The 21478-nt window shown below is 41.8% G+C and overlaps 2 protein-coding genes across 3 annotated transcripts; both read left to right on the top strand.

Moving 5' to 3' along the window:
* The first annotated feature begins 465 nt into the window (after window positions 1-465).
* Window positions 466-15287, top strand: klhl2 (kelch-like family member 2). 2 transcript variants are annotated; one of them, XM_056409568.1, is made up of 15 exons: window positions 466-879; window positions 5140-5259; window positions 5351-5457; window positions 5564-5685; window positions 6472-6634; window positions 6853-6962; window positions 7066-7182; window positions 9638-9787; window positions 9887-10004; window positions 11214-11411; window positions 11599-11700; window positions 12187-12315; window positions 12460-12600; window positions 12698-12841; window positions 13760-15287. In XM_056409568.1, exons 1-15 carry the CDS (start codon window positions 812-814, stop codon window positions 13786-13788), a joined length of 1818 nt encoding a protein of 605 aa, XP_056265543.1. In that variant the 5' UTR covers window positions 466-811; the 3' UTR covers window positions 13789-15287. The 2 variants fall into 2 exon arrangements, with proteins under 2 accessions (XP_056265543.1, XP_056265542.1); XM_056409567.1 differs by lacking the exon at window positions 466-879 and having other exon boundaries at window positions 4532-5259.
* A 715-nt stretch (window positions 15288-16002) lies between these two features.
* On the top strand, window positions 16003-20709 carry msmo1 (methylsterol monooxygenase 1). The gene is made up of 6 exons (XM_056409569.1): window positions 16003-16107; window positions 17245-17538; window positions 17659-17807; window positions 18505-18631; window positions 18818-18972; window positions 19950-20709. The coding sequence occupies exons 2-6, from the start codon at window positions 17284-17286 to the stop codon at window positions 20137-20139; spliced, it is 876 nt and encodes a 291-aa protein (XP_056265544.1). The 5' UTR covers window positions 16003-16107; window positions 17245-17283; the 3' UTR covers window positions 20140-20709.
* Window positions 20710-21478: the final 769 nt, after the last annotated feature.

The raw sequence follows: 21478 nt of genomic DNA, 5'->3' as shown, positions 1-21478 counted from the left end.
AATTGAGAGAAAGTGAATCAAATTTAAATAAATCAAATTACTATGCCATTTTAATTTTATAATTAGATTTCCATTTCTAGATTGTAACACAACAGACCTCTTCCTGCACATCTCATGGACAAAGGGCAGTCTTGCATATTTTAGATATTTTAGGCTCCAGTCTTTTAGGGATTTGTTCTCACCTTCGTTTCATGAATCGCCGGCTGAATATCGATCTAACTCAAACAATCGAACATTAAAATTGAGTTGTGATGCCTTTAGTTTCATTCGAGGGTTTAATTCCTCCTCCTCCTCCTCCTCTTCCTCCAGCGGCCGGTCTCCCGCAGCTAGAGGGAGACAGCGCTTTCTTGTGGGACGCCTTGGCTGCTCGGAGGACCGTCTTTACCGACATGTCCTTGTTTGTGCGTTTTAATCAGCGATTGGAAAATATCAGGTAGCCCCGTCTGTCCGCCTCTCGCACCCATACACACCCAGGAGGGGAGCGCGAGAGCCGGAGAGCATTCAGGGAACAAATAAAACCACAATAAACCCTCACTGACGCGGCTGGTTGGCGTGGTTTTTGTGTGTGTCTCCCCCTCTTTTTTTTGGTTGTCTTTCGGTGGCGGCTGACAGAACAGACACACCGCCGGGGCTCAGCAGCCGGGTTCAGGCGCAACGTGTTTGTCACCACTGCAGTCGCGCTGTGTTGTTCCTATGAGCCGGGGCTGATTTCATGGGGCTGCAGTCAGCCCGCCTCGCCGCCTCCGGACAGCTGATCGCCGCGATTCACGCTCGGATTTAGACCCACCAGAGACGACATTGTGGATATGGAATGGTGCATGCTGCTGGGCCAAGTTGTCAGCCTCTGAAAAACACCGGAATCATGGACAGTCATCCGCTGTGAGTGCAACAATAACCACTGTGTGTGTGTGTGCGCGTGTGCGTGTGTGTGCGCGCGCGTGTGTGTTAGTATGTGTGCTGACGTTTCCCAGTAGCTGCTTGAGTGATGGTGCCGCATTGAGAGCGACAGCGGCCAGCCGGTGTGGCTGCTCACTGACCGGGGAGGACCGGGTCACTGAGAGCCGGGGACCGACACCAAACCCGTCTGGCGGGGGGCAGAGAGGGGGGTGTCTGTGGCTGTGTGATAATCCGATGGTGTGTTGGGATTACGGAGGTGTTTTTGTTTATGGCAGAGGGGATGTGTGTCAACTGCTCTGTAGCCGTGTGTGTGTGTGTGGAGGGGGGTTTGTTTGTGACAGAAAACAAAGGCCACGTGATTTTGCAGCATGATTTTATGTAGGCCATATGTGTTGGATGTTTTATTGTGAAAGGGTGGTGGAAAGAAGCCTACATTTACTGTTGCCAGGTACTTTTCTTTAGTAATTTCTATGTCTGTTGTTATACTTCTACTCTATTACATTTCAGAAATGTTGTCCTTTTTACTCCACTATACTCTTATCTGACTTAGTTACCCTAGACTGAACGAGCTTTATTTAAAGTTGTTCAAATCCAACTTGACGAGCAACAACAGTAAATGCTATACTTGATTCATCAACATTAACAATTTATTAATCTAATACATAATTCCATTTCATCCATTTTTCTTCTTCTGCAGAACGAGTACTTTGATACTTTAATATAATACATTTGACTGATTATACGTCTTCAATTTAAATATAATTTGTAATGAGTTTTTAACGACTTTTATTCACAGGCTACTTTATGAGGTTGAGGCTGGTTTAGAATCAGGAGCCAGGTGATTGGATGAATTAGTCATTTGTTCGGGAGCTAAGGTACAAAATCAAAGATAACCAGTCTGTTTTATTGTGTTGGCAAGTCGAAACCTGCTCAGAAGACCTTATTCAGGAGTTTACTTTGAGCTCACGTGAAACATATTCTGACATAAAGTGGTGGTTTTGTTTAAATCACCTCAAACCAATTAATTCACATAAAAGCTGGGCCAGTTAGTTTTATTCAAGCAGAGGATTACTTGTTGGTCCAGGCCTTTATTTCGTGGTAACTTGGAAGCAAAATGTTTTTTAAGCACTGCTCACAGGGTTGCAGGTGGGTGGTAGCACCAGTTTATTAGATCCTGGAAGTTATTAGGTGTAGTGCAGTTTAAATACAACAGATCTGCCAGGAAACGGTTCGGTTTTAGTTGAAACTGTTTTATAAAAATGTTGATTCAACAGTCTTTTTTACACTTCAATAGAAGTTAAATTAAAGTAAATTCATGATATTTACACCGTGAAAAAATTACAGCAACACTCATCTCACTCAATAATGAATCGCTCCACTACTCAGAACACAAACTAACACATTCTTATTCCAACTCGTCACATACTGACCATTTGTCAGACCCCTTTGCATCACTTCCTCAGCAAAACATCATGGGTGGCCTTAAAATAAGTACGCAAACAACACAACATAAGTACACAATCATCACTTGCGTAACTTTAAAATAACCCAACACTGGAGTCCTGGTTGAAAGTCCTGTATTGCTTTGACCCGTCCTCACCTGTTTGGTTATTTTTTTCTCGACCTTCAACCAAGCATTTCCTCTGAGCGTCTAATGATGACGTGGATGTGTTTATGTCGTAGTTACTTGAAAGCCCCGAGTGTCTCATACGGATGCCAACGGTTGCCTTTTGCGTCGGTATCAGACGCCATTGGGCGTGACAGAGCGTCGATATAGATGCACGAGGAATGAGAGTGTGTTGAAAAAACACGTGTAACAGTTTCCATGTGCCGAAACCACATGGCTAGAAACTTCTGGAGGTAAATGTAATCTGGATGAATCGACACTTTCTCTGTGAAGGAACCAAATCACAGCTGCAGATCGTCCTACAGTGATGACTCATAGGTTTCATGCCAGAGCACCATTTGTCACAAAATGATCAATCATATCCCTGTTGATCTCCGAGTGTTCGTGTTTAGTAATAAACCCTGTTTGTGATATTTATGCGTTGTGTGTACATCATTTTCGGCCATAGTTGTGGAAAATACGAATACGTTTTTTTATTGTCCGGTGTCAAGAACATCTCATTCCTGTATCTCCAACATATGTTTTTCTAAACCTCTTATGATTGTGAATGAGATACTGTGAGCGCTGCAAAAAGAAAATGAAAACTCCACGTCACCTCTATTGTATTGAAATGGAGGCAGACACCTCAGAAGAAGATCTCTTAAAACGTGGGAATAAAAAATTATATTTAGAATATACTGTGTATATATATACTTCTAAAATGGCGCCGTGCCAACGGCTGCCTGTCGCTGCAGCAGCACAAATGCTTTTTATTTCATTGTCTTTTTTTGCACTTTTCCTCTCTTTTTCTTTTCCTTTTCTTTCACGTTGGTCTATCTATATTTAATATTTTTATATTTAATTTAATTTGTCATTAGTATTGTGTATTGTGTATGCATATATGTTATACATATACATATATATTTTATTTTATATTTTACTTTGTATACTCCTATATCTTTCATCCCTGTTTTTTATATTTTATTTTTTATTCTTGTGTGTTTGATGATGATGATGATATATTTATTTGTCGTTTGCCAGAGTACAGGTACAAAAGCATCGAAATTACAAGAAAGGGTGGATGAAAGATTACAGCATAACATGAGGGAAGAAGGCGAGAAAAAACACCAACCCCCCGACTATGCCCCGAGAGGGGGTACAGTGTGGGAGCAGGAAAAAAACACCTTAGCACATAAGCACATACATTTTAGACATGACTTGCAACGAGTAGGAAGGGGAGGGAGGTAATCCAACAACTGGGTGATCTAAGCCCATCCATTGGGGCAGAAGGTAACCAGCACCGGCAAGCAGCCAGCCGGTCCAGCGCCAACATAGCAGCGCCCGCACAGCCCCGCCCGGTCCCACTGGCGGTGAAAAGCAGGCGAGGTCGTGGGATGGGGGAGGGGGGGTAGTGAATGCAGTCAGTATTATTGAAAGTCAGAGTGTGCGTGTTCTGGTATGTCGTCCTCCCCCAGGCCACAACAGACAGAGTTCTCAGTCCGCAAGATGGTCGTTGCCATGGAGATAGCCTTGAAAGGTCCTGGGAGAAAACAACCACAGGTGTCTGTGGATAGGGGGAGGGAATGAGAGGTTCTCACTTCAGCGATCTTCAGGGGAGTTGTTGTTCCCGTAACGGCCTTGGCCAAGGCACCGTTCTGGTTGAGGGAGCCGAAAGCAGATAAGATTGGGATTGTTTGGTCTGCCAGCAGCTACATCCAATTTGCGCACCTACTATTCCACCACTTTCCTCCCATTTTCCAAATCGATCCAATTTCGTCGGGCAGCCTTAGGGGGCTTTTAACGGCTGTCACCGTTTCCTTAATTTTCCGATAAACCAGGGCAACGCCAAATCCAAACAGCAGAAATCCTGTAATCATAGTTCCGAATAGGTAGATGTCATCTACGTCCTCCACGGAAAGGCTGCTAGGCACACGACACGTCCATCGTGTAACCAGCTGCAACGTCCCGGCAGGACGGGCAGGTTCCCCCAAACCCAAGCTTCGCCGAGAAGGCGGTGTCAGTGCGTTGAGAGACCAGTTGATCAGATGATCAGTTGATCGGTCCATGGTTTTTAGTTCGAAGAGCGATGAGGAGAGAGTCTCTCAAGTATAAAACAAGACAAGACATGACGAGAGAAGCCAAGCAGGGAAGGGAAGATCATGGGGAGGAGAGGGAGAGAAAATGCGACCGCCTCCGAAGAGAGCCAAAGTGTTTATTGGTGCTGCTACTGTGACGACAAATTTCCCCTTGGGGATTAATAAAGTATCTATCTATCTATCTATATATATATATGTATGTGTGTACGGCTTACTGTTTCCGGAATTCGATTTTCAAGGTTGATAAAGGTATAATAAACTATATAATAGAGGAACTGATAGCAACAGTTAGAGTTAATTGCGAACAGTTAAACAGACCGTCGTGGTTTAAACTGATGACAAACGTCAGAGGCGGATGGCAATCTGAACACGGCGTCTGATTTCTCTTCTACATATGAAATGTAACGCACTCTGAAATGTCCTGCTGTCCAAAATAACAGCTATGTTTATCTGCAAGGACATCTGGTTGTGTATTATCCTTCCCTATACTTCCTGTATGTCACGACGCACGCCCTCGGTAATGTCGTGCGTCCCTCTCAGGTGCACCAGGCTTTGTCCACACGCTCTGGACAAAGAAGAGGGCGCCGAGAAACAAGGCCCGGTCACGCTCAACCCTCGGCACATGAGAAAGGCGTTCAAAGTCATGAACGAGCTGCGCAGGTGATGCACGCTTCTTCCCTTTTCAGTTCCTCTGGGTGACTCTTTCAAATGTGTAACCTCTCTCCCCTCCGTCTCCTCAATGCCCACGCAGCCAGAGCTTGTTGTGCGACGTGACCATCGTGGCGGAGGATGTAGAGATCGCTGCTCACAGGGTGGTTCTGGCTGCTGGGAGCCCGTACTTCCACGCTATGTTCACAGGTGAGGACTCGTTGCCATTCATTCGGGATCTTGTTTCACCTTGTGTTTCAGTTTTGTTGTTGTTGTTGTCGCTATGTCCTCTATGATAATGGACGTCTACTAACAGGTGAGATGGCAGAGAGCCGGGCGAAGCGAGTGAGGATAAAGGAGATGGACGGTTGGACTCTGGGCCTGCTGGTCGACTACATCTACACAGCAGAGATACAAGTCACAGAGGAGAACGTGCAGGTAAACACAGACATTTATACTCTCATAAACACTAAGGACATTTAGACTTTTTGGGACATTTATGACACTGGTATATTTTGTGGTTTTATGACAGTATTTGATTGTTAGTTAGTAGATTTCACTGGTTATATTCTACGACTCATTCAATTTTAAAATGGATAACCAAACCCATCGGTTTGCACTTTGTGATTGATCCCTAACTGTTAATGTCCTGACCTCACACTTTGTCCCTTGTCAGGAAGCAAAAGTGTCCGAGATTTTGTCTTTTACTTTTTGTTACGTCTACTTATTGAGGTTGCATCCAGAATTCCATCCGACATGTTGAGAGCCGTGAAGAGGCATGGTGCGTCTTTAAAACGAGAATTGCTCTCATGAGGATGAGGCTGCTGCTGAGATTTGGGAACTGTACATACATCAAGCATCTATTTGGTTCAGGTGATCATATGTTTCGCACCTTTAGCGAATCTTTTCAACGTCTGCCTTGCCTTCGGGAAATTCACTCTTTTGGAAAGTGTAAAGGATTAAAAACAACTAAAATGAGTCCGTTCATCTAACTGCTGTAATAAACAGTTTAGCTTGGAAATTCAAACCATATCTTGTAATTTACAAATATGCATTTTATCAGAAGTCTCAACATGCTGGTCATTCTTAGGGACTGAGCCTGTGATCATGTAAAGACAGTGTCACCGCTTTAATTTAATTAATCTGCATTGTAGTTCATCCTACTTTATGCAGGATACTTTGTGCGTGTGTGTGTTTACGTCTGTGTGTGTGTGTGTTTGACAGGCATTGCTGCCTGCAGCCAGCCTGCTCCAGCTGAACGAGGTGAAAAAGGCTTGTTGTGAGTTCTTGAGCTCTCAGCTTCATCCATCCAACTGTCTGGGCATACGAGCTTTCGCTGATCTACACGCCTGCACTCTGCTCCTCACACAAGCCAACAGCTATGCAGGTTTGTGTGTGCAAATCTCGACTTGTTTTGTGTGTGTGTGTGTGTGTGTGTGTGTGGACAGCTCCACGAAAATATCCTGGAGGATGTGGGACGGTGGCTGAGACGGAATGAGAACAGGTTCAATTAATGACGATGTTGAGAGAACAACCTAAAAAAGAAAAGACAAAGATGTGTTCATCTGCAGGGTAGTTATTTTCATTCCATGCTTTTGCTGACAGAGCAACATTTCACCGAGGTGGTTGGGAGTGAAGAGTTCCTTAATTTGGGCATGGAGCAAGTGTCCAGCCTGATCGCCAGCGACAAGCTCACCATCGCCACTGAGGAGAAGGTACACAAACATTCACTCCGCTCAATACACGCAGGTAGGACAGCACAACCAGAATGGTCGTACCCGATGTGCTTCACGGGTCTCTGTGTGCTTCCCTGTGCAGGTGTTTGAGGCGGTGATAGCTTGGGTCAACCACGATAAAGACGTCCGGCAGGAACACTTGGCCCACCTGATGGAGCACGTCCGCCTGCCGCTTCTCTCCAGAGAATACCTGGTGCAGGTATGAGCGGCCTGGTAGCTGGCAACAGAGAGAGATAGATAGATAGATATATACTTTATTAATCCCCAAGGGGACATTTGTCGTCACAGTAGCAGCACCAATAAACTAAACACACAAAATAAATATTATAAAATATAAAATCTAAAAAACAGGGATGAAAGATATAGATGTATACAAGTAAAATACAAAATGAAGTATATGTATATAAAATGAAACATATATGTATATATATATATACAGGACTGTCTCAGAAAATTAGAATATTGTGATGAAGTTCTTTATTTTCTGTAATGCAATTAAAAAAACAAAAATGTCATGCGTTCTGGATTCATTACAAATCAACTGAAATATTGCAAGCCTTTTATTCTTTTAATATTGCTGATTATGGCTTACAGTTTAAGAAAACTCAAATATCCTATCTCTAAATATTAGAATATCATGAAAAAGTATACTAGTAGGGTATTAAACAAATCACTTGAATTGTCTAATTAACTCGAAACACCTGCAAGGGTTTCCTGAGCCTTGACAAACACTCAGCTGTTATAAATCTTTTTTTTTACTTGGTCTGAGGAAATATTAAAATTTTATGAGATAGGATTTTAGAGTTTTCTTAAGCTGTAAGCCATAATCAGCAATATTAAAAGAATAAAAGGCTTGCAATATTTCAGTTGATTTGTAATGAATGCAGAATGCATGACATTTTTGTTTTTTTAATTGCATTACAGAAAATAAAGAACTTTATCACAATATTCTAATTTTCTGAGACAGTCCTGTATACACACACAAACAAATATAATACAATGACTGTGCAAAGTATACAAATTAAAATATAAAATACAAATACATTTAAAATGAATTGAGTTGTAAATGTTGCAAATGTGACCATTGTTTGTCACCACTGTTGAGACACATTGATCTAAATATTCATGTCAAATTGGCATCATACTGGAGTACATTTGCCGCTTTGTTTTCAATCTATCAATATCAATAATCCGTCAAATATACAGAATATACAATGGTGGGTATTTATTTTCCTGCTGCATAACCGGCCAACTGACCACACGTCCTCCCTTGTGACGGCTGATGAACTGACAACTATTCATTTGTCATTCACGCATCAAAAAGACATTAAAAAAATTCTTTAGGAGGAAGTGACACCATTTTTAGTCATAACTAGACTCAAAAAAACATGCATGGTAAAATCATTTCAATCAGGAGAGACTTCATGAGACTGAAACAATAATGAGCATGCATGATGAAGTAAGTAGTGAAGAGTCTCTGGCAGTTGGACATGAATACTCCCCCTGGAGTCAAGACATCGGTGGTTGCAGTGATGAAGGGAGTTGCTGAAGATCTGACAACTGACTGCAGTTCAGAGAGTAGAAGCCATTTTAAAATGTTGACGGCCACTATGTGATTGGCTTTGAGCAACCACGGCAGAATCAGCCCACAAACAGCTGATGGAGTAGAAGCCGTAGAGACCGAGGGATTGAGAGACTTGTGAGTGTAAAGACTCTTCCTGACTGAACGTCCACTAAGCTTCATTGACATTTTAGAAATGATTTTTTAAAAAGGCTGTAGTCATATGAATTTGACTTTACACTGAACTTTATGAACTTTAACCAGGCCTGCAGCAGGTTGAGGCTTCAGATACAGTGGCCTCTACAGTAGTGAACCAGGACTAAGCTTCAGGTGCAGTATAAACCGCAGCGTCAGAGGGCAAAGCAATGGGGTTAAAATGGTCGTGGGATTTGAACCCACACACAATGGGTTTCATCCTGAACATTACACCACAGCTAAGGTATTGACGGAGCAACAGTGTGTTGTCATTCAGCCAGGCAACATGCTGCTCCGTATACAGTTGTCAAAATAGTTTTTTTCTGCTGCAGGTGAAACGGGATCGAGGAGGCAAAATAACGGCAGGAAAAAACAAAAAATGCCCAAACCGCCACTTATTCTTTGTGTTGTGTAATGTAGATAGGAAACTATCTGCGGTTGGACATTTCCTCTTGGACGAGTATGCATGCATTAATTCTTATGTTTTGGTTCTGTTTTTAATGAGTTTATCTTTGATTAGCAGCTTATCACACTGAGGTTTGATCATTTTCCATCAGTCTTTATTATGGAAACAAATTGTGGGCAGTCTACATTCTATCAAGGACAAAGCCGATGCACCACTGGATGTTATCTAACTTAGAAAAAGAACATTTAATCTCTTTGTACTATGAACATTGTTAAGGTCAAATCTGAATCTAAATAAATATACTCGGTGCCAATAAACACTATGTCAGTAGAATCCGAACTAGTCTTGGTTTGGGATTTCTATCATGTTTATTTGCTTAGATTTTTAGTTGGTATAATATAGTTGCACAGTTATTTCTGTGTCACAACATGCTGCAGCCTTTTGTTAATCCAGCCGGCTGACTGGCTCCTCTCTTTGTTTTGGTTGTGTTAGCGGGTGGAGGAGGAGTCTCTGATTAAGAACAGCAGTGCGTGTAAAGACTACCTCATTGAGGCCATGAAGTACCACCTGCTGCCAGCTGACCAGAGAGCTCTGATGAAAACTGCACGCACACGCATGAGGACTCCGGCCTGCTGTCCGAAGGTATTCACACAGCCTCTCTAAGCGAACAAGAAAACAACAATGACAACAGTTGTCGTACAGTTCATCACGTCCTGGCTCTGCTGTTCCGGTTCTGTGCAGGTGATGGTTGTGGTTGGAGGCCAGGCTCCCAAAGCCATCCGCAGTGTTGAATGTTACGACTTTGAGGAGCAGCGATGGTACCAGGTGGCCGAACTCCCGACCAGGAGGTGCAGAGCAGGTAGGAAAGCAGCAACAATAACAACGACACCATGAAATGCATCGCAGTCAAAGATCTGGATCTTCTGTAGAACGCCGTTCCCTCAGAGCACCCGAACGGCGCACTAAACCATCACCTACACCCAATGTCACGAAACTGATGTTGCATTCAGGTGTTCTTGTAAATATTAAATGAATAAAATCAGCAGGAATTTTCCTTCCAACAGCCGATGAAATTTTAATTCTGCTGCTCAACAGGACGGGTTGCACAGTACATTTGCCAGTGTTATTAGAAAATAGCGAACATGGTAAATATTTAATATACTATATCTGAATTGCTTCAATAAATCTGGTGTGTTTTGAAGACATGAACACAAATACCTTGTATTGGTCATGCCTTCAGATTTTATAAGGAGACGAGGTTCACCTGAACACGTTTTTTTCAAAATTCAGCGCGACACTACAATAGAGGACACAAAGGATACATACAAAGGATTTATGTCCTCCAAATTCAGATGAAAGAAGGCTGTATTTCTCCGCAGTGCATGAAAAAGGAGGGGGTTTGTCGACCCATTATGATGTGTCAGACACAGCTACAGACTGCGGTAACCTTTAACTTCAACATCAAGAAAAATGCTTTGATATTGACACTGAAGTGACCAGTGTGGATGGACTTGTGGTTTATTGCCATTTACGATGAAAAAAAAGATACTTTATACTTTTATTTATAGTTAAGCGGATATTTACATAAAAAAGTCTGACCGTGAACTAAATTAATCCAATTGCGATGAGTGCGCCTGAATTTGCAATTGCAATGGGATTTACCATATTCGGGGGAATGATCATTTTGACATCATTATTATAATTTCCATTAAAACACCTATTGTTATTATTATTATTCTGGGGTAATTTTTGGAGGGATCCTTACCAAACTAAATTGTTTTCTAATGTATGTATATTATAATGTGGAGGCCAAGACCTCTCTGCTGTACAACAATATGTACATTATAAATGGTGTTTTGACCCGTATTTCACCTTTTTTAACAAACATTGCTCCTCCTGCGATTAAAAAATTGCAATTGGCCATATTGATAAATATTGCATTAATTGTGCAGCCAGTGCTCACTTTCTGACATTCCTACTCTTGAGGTTGCTTCAACATGTGTGCGTGAGTGTTGTGTCTCTATATAGACGCACACATATGAGTATTTCCTGTGTCGTTGCCTTCTAGGTGTGGTGTACGTGGGCGGGTGTGTGTACGCAGTTGGTGGATTCAACGGTTCTTTACGTGTGCGGACGGTCGACTGTTACGACCCGATGATGGACCGCTGGACGAGCGTGAGCAGCATGCAAGACCGCCGCTCGACACTCGGGGCCGCGGTGCTCAACGGACTCCTGTACGCCGTGGGGGGCTTCGACGGCAGCACAGGTACAGCTGTGTCACCGGGACATGAACACGCTTTTTAGAGTGCAGGAATCAGTGAGAGAGTTTGAGTTCAAGTCATTAAATCCCGACAAGCTTTTTTGGTATGTGTAACAGAAGGAAGTTGTATAATATGTGATTTTGCACAGTGTTTTTGATACATGTGTGTGTGTGTGCGTGTGTGTGTTTGCAGGTCTGTCGACTATCGAGGCGTACAACGCGAAGACAGACGAGTGGTTCCATGTGTTACCCATGAGTACCCGACGGAGCAGTGTCGGAGTGGCTGTTGTCAATGGTGAATACAACTCCCAGTTCAGTATTTAGGAATAGATCAAAATAACAGAAGCACTATATACACCATGCAATAGTCCTGCAATGAATGCATCTTTTTGCAAGCCCTTAACTTCTTTTTTATTTAAAAACAACTTCCCGAGGTGTTGAAGCCGGAGTTTGAATGGACAATAATGCATTACTGCCCTCTTTTAGTCATCAGCTCAGAATCATCAAACAAGCAAACATACTTTTATTTATATAGTTTTATTCAACAACAGAAGTTTACAGAGGAAATGGGAAAGACAAACCCACAAAGTAAAAGTTAATATTGAGTCGGAAAATACTGACCGGGAAATACCGAAAGAAGCATTGTTAAATTGCATAAAACCTTTTCAATATTTTTAGCTTTACAAACTTGTATTTAGTGCAAGGCTACCATAATGTATTTCAATGTGTTTCTATTATTTTTAAGTTATGAATTTTGTGTGTTTCCTGTGTTGTTTTTCAGGGATCCTGTATGGAGTTGGAGGCTATGATGGCGCGACCAGACAATGTTTGAGTACAGTAGAAGCTTACAACCCTAAAAGCAACGCGTGGAGCTACAGCGCAGAGATGGGCACGAGACGCAGTGGAGCAGGTGTGTGTGTGTGTGTGTGTGTGTGTGTCACAGATTGAGCCATCAAGACAAAAAACAAGATCCTTGTTGTGCTGTCCTCAGTGATAGAAATTCGCGATAAGGCAGACATGGTGACCAGATGCTGTGTCCGGTGTCTTCCCTCAGGTGTAGGTGTGTTAAAAGGTTTACTGTATGCTGTGGGGGGGCATGATGGGCCACTGGTGAGGAAGAGCTGTGAAGTTTATGACCCGGCCTCGAACAGCTGGCGGCAGGTGGCTGACATGAACATGTGTCGACGCAACGCAGGTAATACAGACCGTCTGTCCAGCAGAGCTCCTCAGGTGTGAGACGATAGACGTATATTCATCTTCTGTGTGTGTGTGTGTGTGTGTGTGTGTTTTAGGCATGTGTGCTGTGAACAACGTACTGTATGTGGTGGGAGGAGACGACGGCAGCTGCAATTTAGCCTCTGTGGAGTTCTACAATCCAAACTCGGACAAGTGGACGCTGCTGCCGACCTGCATGAGCACAGGACGCAGTTATGCAGGTGTGTAGAGAACCATATGTGGACATGATGCAGGTGTGTAGAGAACCACATGTGGACATGATGCAGGTGTGTAGAGAACCACATGTGGACATGATGCAGGTGTGTAGAGAACCACATGTGGACATGATGCAGGTGTGTAGATAACCACATGTGGACATGATGCAGGTGTCTAGATAACCACATGTGGACATGATGCAGGTGTCTAGATAACCACATGTGGACATGATGCAGGTGTGTAGAGAACCACATGTGGACATGATGCCGAACACTTAACCTTTTGTATCTCAACCATGAGAGGTATCTTTTGAAAAAGGTTAGAAGTTTGGGCCACGGCTCCGGAGTATTCTTTTTCAATCTTAATATTTTTGGAGAATCATATCAAAATCATCATCAATCCATTATTGTTTATTGCTATTATACATTTAGATACCTGTTCTTAATTGTTTACACTTCTGCTTTTCCCATTACTTACTACACTACATATCTGTAAAAACTTTTATGCATGATAATTTTGGGTTTTTTGTCCCTCCCATTCTTGTGAACACATTATCAACAGGAGGGAATTTCTTCAAATTTGGCAGACATGTCCTCTTGGACTCGAGGATGAACTGAGAAGAATTTTGGTGGTCAAACGTTAGTGTGACCTCACACAAAATTATTTTGGTTATAACTCAATAATTTGTATCCTAATTCTGACACAAATAAAATAATAGTGAGGGGAAGATGGAAGGTATTAAAACTATTCCTACTTGTATAGCAACATTACCTATAGTAGAGAAAAAAGCCCATTGCTTTTTATTTCCTTAGAAATTCCGACATTTATATTTAACGTTTTCCAACATTTGCTATGAATGAAAAGGATATTGCATTTGGCGAGAGCGATGCACACATCTCACTTGTTGTTGTTTTCCACCCCAGGTGTGACTGTGATTGACAAGCCCTTATGACTGCTCTTGACACTTGCCACTGATTTGAAGCAGAACGTATTCTCCTGCTGAATACTGATCTTGGATCTGTCTATGATGCCGTTGCTTGGATGATGTTGGGCGGCATTGGCACAGGCACTGACGAAGATGAAGAAAAATGACAAGATTGTTGTTGAGGATGAAGATTTCTTTTGCACTTACCTGAAAGGGGGAGCTGTAACAAACGGAGGGGAATCGAACCCGTGTTTGAATGCCCTCCTGGCGGGCCTGCTGCTGGCGACTGGACAAAGCAGTTTGAAGCACGACTGCGGTGTCATTGAAACGCTGCTGATATGAAGCCACTTAGCGACTTTAACATGAGTAATGTTAACATGAACCAGCTTTGGGAGAGACCACTGATCCAATATGGGAGAGGAAGGCAGAAAAGGACCATTTGGGACTGAAGCTTTGTTTCTCCTTTTTGTTTTTATTGTGAAAGTGTGTGCCTGTGTGTGTGTGTGCGTGCGTGTGTGTGCACGCTTGCATTTAAAGGTGCTCCTTTGCTTGCACATGTGAGCATGTGCGTTTGTGTGCATCTGAGTCTCTGTGTGGTGACGCCTGGTCCGACGCCGCATGAACGCACTCTGTCTGACCTCTGACCTTTTACAGTGTTGCAGTGTGGCTGTTCAAGAGTGCCTGAATGTCAAGTTCCACCCCTCTTCTTCCCCTTTGTTATGCCTGGAGTACTGTTCCTGGACAGGGCGCAGCTGTTCCGGGATACACTCGAGAACCGACTCCAGATCGCTGATGACGTGTCGGTTGCGTCAGCCCGCATGAATTCAGAACGGCGACGTGAGAAGCATTTGCAGAAAATGTACATTTCTTCTTTAAAAAACAACAATAACAAACAAAAAGCTGACTTTAACTGGAACACCTCCCTTCTGGCGGAGGAGAGGAGTCATTCATGTTGCCAAAAAAACAGTGATAGGCAGAGGGAGAGGCTGTTTGAGATGAAAAACAGCTGGATGTATCAGTGGTTTACTGTCACCCCGGCAGCCGTCTTTGTTGTGGTTATAGCCACTAATAACAACGACAGCCTGAACTCACTGCATGGTCCCGAAACTCAAACCTCCTATCCTTCAACGGTTCCCTCTTCCTCCTTCGGTGTAGCAACCCTATTATCTTCTGCGCACTCTGACGTACTACGAATGTGCCAATTTGAATATGTCTCTTCAGTTCTGTCTCTTTACTACTTTATTAATCTGTTCTTTCTTTCTGGAAAGTGACCAAACCTACTCTTGATTTTCTGTTCTTTCTCTTCCCTCTCTGCCTATATTGAAAAAATAACGCTATAATAGTAACTGGAATAGCTGTTTTCTTGTCGGTGTATTGAGGAATGTCATGTTGGCTTATGACTTTGAAAATGTTTCATTACTTGTTTTATATTATCATTAATAAATATGCTTCTTGTATTTAAAGCTGTGAAATGACATTATTTGTCTTTAAGACATTTGCCAAATCAGTAAAACGTTGAAACGGAACGTGTGTGATATTTTGATAACAATACGGCAATTAACGCCTTACAATTTAATATTTTAGTGTTGTGCACAGCTGTCATTTTCCTGCGCAGTTGCCCCCCTTTTCTAAACTTTTCTCCCATTTTGCATTCATTCAGCTGAAGGTCTTGTTATTGTGCCGCTATTTTAGACGAAAGGCTTCTTTTGTTAAAAAAAAAGAAGTTTTTACGTTGGTAGAGAATAACTAGGTACATTTACTCAAGTACTGTACATAAGTACACATTTCAATGTACTTCAAAATGTAATTAATACAGTACATGTTGAATATGACAATAACTGAACTAATGCAAGGGTGCAAGTTGTGTGATTAGTGTAGATACACCTACACTTGTAGAACAGAACATATAGTTTTATTTCCCCAAAAATACTTCATTGGTGCTCCGATTGAATGCAATTCTACATATATTTGTTAACTTTATACTACAGTCTATTTGTCTCAAAGTCATTACGAAAGGTGGCGTTGGAGTCACAAACTCTATTAATGTGAATTTGAGACGCAAGACTTTCATGTGTGACTCAAAGTTCTCCGGAACACCTCATCTCTTCTGTCGTACACTTTGTTCAACACGGCAGAGGTTATGAAAGGCCGAGCTCGCCTCTGATTGGCTGCCGCTCTATCAACATTCAGTCTCACTATCATCGCTCCATCGCGCGGACCAATCAGCGAAGCCGCTTGCCCCGCGGACGTCAGTCTCCTCTCCTCTCGGCCAATCAGATTGTTCCATATGACTACTTCACCCGGCCGGCTGCTTCTGCTCAGGTAGACAGGACGTTCGGCTGAAAGGTGGGAGAACCGTCGTTGTTCACTGCAAATGAGACATTTATTACATGATTATTTAGCAGCAATTGCTAAAATACACCTGTTGTTTATGTATTTGGGTGAAGAATAGAGGCAGATGCTGTGACATCTGCGGAACAACGTCGCCGGTTTCGTAATCCGAAACAACACACCAGTTGTTCAATAATAAATATGAAGTAGTGTCGGTGTCCGAGTATTAGTGAGACAACGTCACTGGAGAGATGTAACGATATGTTGCTCGTTACTTTTAGGTGATTCAGTTGTTGTTCCAACAGTGTTCGTAGTGAGACTGAACATGTATGTCAGGATGTATTGATTCATATCGTATTTACTGTTGCCTTAAATACTGGATCTTGTATGCAACGTTGTTATGGCATAGTGTATGTCCATTATTTAGATTTTTAATTGTGTGTATTTCAATGGTGTAATATATTTAAGTTCCGCAGTGGTTGAGTATCACAGTTACTCACATAACCTATTGTCTCTTCATAAAATGTGATTCTTAATTATAGATTAAACTATCCCTCTGTCTGCAATATTAAAATGCAGTAAATATGTCAACGCACAAATAATAATCTAATCATGTATATATTTGTCAAACAGGATATTTTTGCATTATATAATTACTTTTACTTTTGATATTTGACGAATATTTTGGTTAACTTAAGATACATTTTATATATGATATTTTTAATGCTGCTAGAACTACTTTTACTTAAATAAAGAGTATTTCTTACATTCCAGTCGTTGTAATTGATCTGTTTGCTTGTGAATAGCATGTATTGTAATTTGTAAAACTGTATGAGAACCAGAGGAGTTTAAATGTGGAATAACTTATTACACGGCCTACTTATGTACAGCACGCCCCCACACAATTATTTGAAAATAAACTGTATTGATGGATGCTTATAAGTTCGGTAGTGTTTGGTTATATTTTCACACTATATGCATATTCGTAGAATGTGTTTTAAAAGTATTATCTCCATAATGAATATAAATTATGTTTAAATGTGCCAACAACTAAACCAACTCAGCTAACAACAGAAGACAAACATAACTGAGAATATTATTTGTCCGGCTGTATGCGAGCTGCACCTGTAACGTAGCGTCCCTGTTTTTCAGTCTTCTCTCCACACCTGCACTCACCCTGCATCGTCCATCATGGAGGTGAACGGCACGGTAGACATCTTGAGCTCCGCTTACCTGGCGGCGGAGTACGTAGATGCAGTTTTGCCAGAAAACCCCTTCCAGCCCTCCATGAAACACGCCTGGGACTACATGACGGACAACTACACCAAGTTCCAGATTGCCACCTGGGGGTCGCTCATCGTCCACGAGGTCATCTACTTCATGTTCTGCCTGCCGGGCTTCCTCTTCCAGTTCATGCCCTTCATGCAGAAATACAAGATACAACAGGTGTGTTTGGTTGTTGAAAGTCTATTTGTTGAATTTAAGATGACCTTTCTGCTGTTGTTGTGCTCCCTGAAACACCTGCTAACAGACCGTGTGTGTGCGTGTGTGTGTGTGTGTGTGCAGGACAAGCCAGAGACCTGGGAGAAACAGTGGACATGTTTCAAGATGCTGCTGTTCAACCACTTCTGTATCCAGCTGCCCTTGATCTGTGGGACTTACTACTTCACTGAATTCTTCCGCATCCCTTATGACTGGGACTCGATGCCACGCTGGTCAGTTGAAGGACAATGACTCACGCCTGTATGCGTCATAATTCAAACCACCCTAGATAATTGAACAATGTTCCACAATTCCATTTGCAAATGTCAACATCAAGGTGTGGATGCTGCTTAGACTCAGCAATTAATAATATTGTGAAGTGCTTATTGCACGGGTGATTTCTTCTCTTTTTTAAACAATCCAAGGCACAAATGCCTTTATTCTACATGGCAACATGTGTGACGTTATAATTCCCACCATTTCTATTTGATGATGCATCACTTCCTTCTTTGGATCAATAGGCTTGCACATTGTTAGACCCGCCCTCATACTCTACTGATTAGTGTAACACAATAAAGGTGCTACTGCTGACTATGACCCCGGGGAAGAACTGTGTTGGACATTTTAAATACATTTTGCCATTTAAATGTTGCACAAACCCTATAGTGTGACTGTTTCCATCATGATGGTAGGAAGTGAAGCTCGACACAGAGCTCTCCTAAAGTAATCATTTCAGAAGACGTTATTTTTCCTTCCCATACAGGATACTTTGTAGGATAAAAAAGATATTTTCAGCTCATTTGCTACGAATTTTTTTCTAGACTGTGCATATTACAGTTAAATATGTTGCCGCTCATCTAAAGACAGTCAAATCTGTGAGTTGAGATAACTGGCTGAGCTTGTCCCGTCTCTTCTCGTCTCCTCCTCCAGGCCGTACGTCCTTGCTCAGTGCTTGGGCTGTGCCATCATCGAAGACACCTGGCACTACTTCCTCCATCGGCTGCTGCATCACCGCAAGATCTACAAGTACATCCACAAAGTCCACCACGAGTTCACCGTGAGTAAAACACACACATGTGATAAGATCAATGAAGACAAACACAAAATCCTTGACTGACGAGTTACTTATTAATGATGCTGCATCACCTCCCACGTAGAAAAGTGACCATGCACGTACGCACGCACACACACACACACACACACAGAGACACGTCTTCATCACAGTGTCTCCGCTGTCCTTCAGGCTCCATTCGCCATGCAGGCAGAATACGCTCATCCTGCTGAGACTCTCATCCTGGGAGCTGGATTCTTCATCGGCATCATGCTCTTCTGTAACCACGTGTTCTTCCTGTGGGCCTGGGTGTCCTTCCGCCTGCTGGAGACCATCGATGTCCACAGGTAGGACACATTTTCAGCGTGATTTTTGTTTTCTGCTGCCCTCTCTGCAGGAGAGCTTTGTTAGAATGTTTATTACTATGCCTCTCAAAGGATATTTGTTGGAGTGATTTGGAGGAAAAGCAGCAGTTATACGTCACTGATTATCATCCTTAAACCAGTAATAATGAGGTTGACCACTAGATGGCCACAGAGGGCACTAGATCATATTATCATATCGGGTCATATAGAATTCCATAGACATTTATATGTTGCTATTCTTCCTGAGATAAATGTGATTTGCGATAATTAGATTTTAAGTCACAATAAATAGAATTTTTTAAAATCGAATAAAATTGTATTTCTATTTTTACTCGGATCTATGCATTTTGCTGATTCTAATTATTTTCTTAAATGACTGTGCAACTTGCTTTTAGAAGAAAATACAAATAAAAAATGTATTATTGTATGTTTAATAACCTGCTGATTCTAAATTACACATTCTTTGTTAGCATTTTCCTTCATTGAAATAGAATACTCATTTAATCACAGAAAATGAGAGAGGTAAAGTAAAAAGGATTCCTAAATGTTTACAGAATGCCTCAACACCATTATATTATCGTAATCATTTAGCTTGTCTTGCCTTCTTTAAATTATGCCCAATAAAACAATGCTTGTGACAAAAGTCTGCCAACATGGCAGCAGTATTAAATAAAAGAAAGTCACCAATTATAATTGTCTGTGGAAACATACGCAGTGCAATAAAAACCTAAAATATATATCCAACCACAAGGCAGCAACACAAGGACTGAACCCAAATGAATGCATCATATCTTCAGGATACCACCACTAGAAAAACATTGTTTTTGATCATTTCGAGTGCCACTTCTGAAAAGCATGTGTCTTGTTAGAAGGATGATTTGTAATCGAAAACATTGACTCTGAATATCTGAGACATTTCTTTGATTGACACATGTATTTGTTCTCGCCTGCCCCCTCAGTGGTTACGACATCCCTCTGAACCCGCTCCACCTCATCCCGTTCTACGCCGGCACGCGCTTCCACGACTTCCACCACATGAACTTCGTGGGGAACTACGCCTCCACCTTCACGTGGTGGGACACGATGCTGAAGACGGACGACCAGTACAACACGTACCTGCAGAAACAGGGAGACAAGAAGGGGCAGTAGACCCCGCGGGGCCTCTGTTCTTGCACTGGCCTGCTTTGCCAGAAGCAGCGACTAGGACACACACACACACAAAGGGCTGCTTTTCCACACACACACAACACACGACAGGTGTACAGATTCCGAATCGGACTGTGTGTTGACTTCAGTGTGTCTTCTGTGCCTTAGTATTTGCTGTCTGCTTCTGTCAACAGCTGCCAGCTGAATAAAAAAACCATCAACATCCTCTTTTTCATTTGTCACTTTGCTTGGTCATTGTATGAGGACAAAATAAGTTTGTACCACATGACTTTCTTTTGCGAAATGCTTGCGTGTACCGCTGAATGTCTGAGCACTTTAGCGCTTCCTCTTGAAATATAGTAGAATCGGAGAGTAACGTGGTGTTACAGCGGCAGTTCAGTCGGAACTGCCTCGACTTCATTTATGTGTGTTTGATGCAAATCCATGTACACATTTTGATAATGAGGGATTGACTCACAGAGACTTCCAGGTTCTTCAAGCTTGTTTTGTTTCAAACTGTACACAATGAATAAATGCTGTCTTGATTTTTTATAAAAAGAAGCCTTGAATATGTTTTGGTTTTCTGTTTTTATCATGAATATATGACCTAATTTGAACAAGAGTTTGGTTGTGTTTTTAATTTGATCTAAAAGGATATGTCATGCTTTTTAGATCACATACATAGTTTATGTTTGTATGTTTTCTTTCCTATAGTTGTCCAAATACACATTTCAACTGCAGTGTCTTGCAACAGCTTTGACAAATAATAATAATTTGACTCAGAAATTTCCACTTCAGTAACACTTACATAGACCAACCTTTCCACAGAGGGAAATAGATTAATAGATCAACCATAGCCGGATTTATAGAACATTGTATTACGGAAAACATTGATATTGATTTACGACAGTATTTTGTGATTTATGGAGTGGAACAAAGAGATATCCCACATTCTCTCTGTTAAAATCCTTAACTCTAACATAAAACACAATTTTTATTAAACCTATTATCCAATATTCAGATTTATGTACTGGAAATGTATGCAAATTAAAACATATTTATTAATAGAATTCCTCAATTGAGTATTTACACATGTTGGGGGGGGGGGGGTTCACGATGATATCTCTCTTTATATGTTTCCACATTCACCTGTAGAGTCTCCTCTTAACAAGATATTGTTAATTATTGACACATTTCTACACAGGCCTCAGTAACTGCTTAAACTCAAACATGTCTTTGATTAATATCACAGGTCTGCATCTTCTCTGCAGACTCTTGTAGACAAGTGTGGGATGATGGAGGAGGTGGGCGATCCTGTCGGTTCATCTCCTCTCTACTGCAC

The sequence above is a fragment of the Pseudoliparis swirei genome, chromosome 24 (assembly GCF_029220125.1).
Source record: "Pseudoliparis swirei isolate HS2019 ecotype Mariana Trench chromosome 24, NWPU_hadal_v1, whole genome shotgun sequence".
Taxonomy (NCBI): Eukaryota; Metazoa; Chordata; class Actinopteri; order Perciformes; family Liparidae; genus Pseudoliparis; species Pseudoliparis swirei.
Note: the sequence above shows the minus strand (reverse complement) of the source record. Positions and strands in the feature narration are given on the sequence as shown.

Coding starts and splice junctions, on each gene's coding strand:
- klhl2 (XM_056409567.1), top strand. CDS start 5,042: ATGTTTATCTGCAAGGACATCTGGTTGTGTATTATCCTTCCCTATACT. Junction 5,260..5,350: donor GTCATGAACGAGCTGCGCAG/GTGATGCACGCT, acceptor ATGCCCACGCAG/CCAGAGCTTGTTGTGCGACG. Junction 12,601..12,697: donor CATGTGTCGACGCAACGCAG/GTAATACAGACC, acceptor TGTGTGTTTTAG/GCATGTGTGCTGTGAACAAC.
- msmo1 (XM_056409569.1), top strand. CDS start 17,284: ATGGAGGTGAACGGCACGGTAGACATCTTGAGCTCCGCTTACCTGGCG. Junction 17,539..17,658: donor AGAAATACAAGATACAACAG/GTGTGTTTGGTT, acceptor GTGTGTGTGCAG/GACAAGCCAGAGACCTGGGA. Junction 18,632..18,817: donor AAGTCCACCACGAGTTCACC/GTGAGTAAAACA, acceptor GCTGTCCTTCAG/GCTCCATTCGCCATGCAGGC.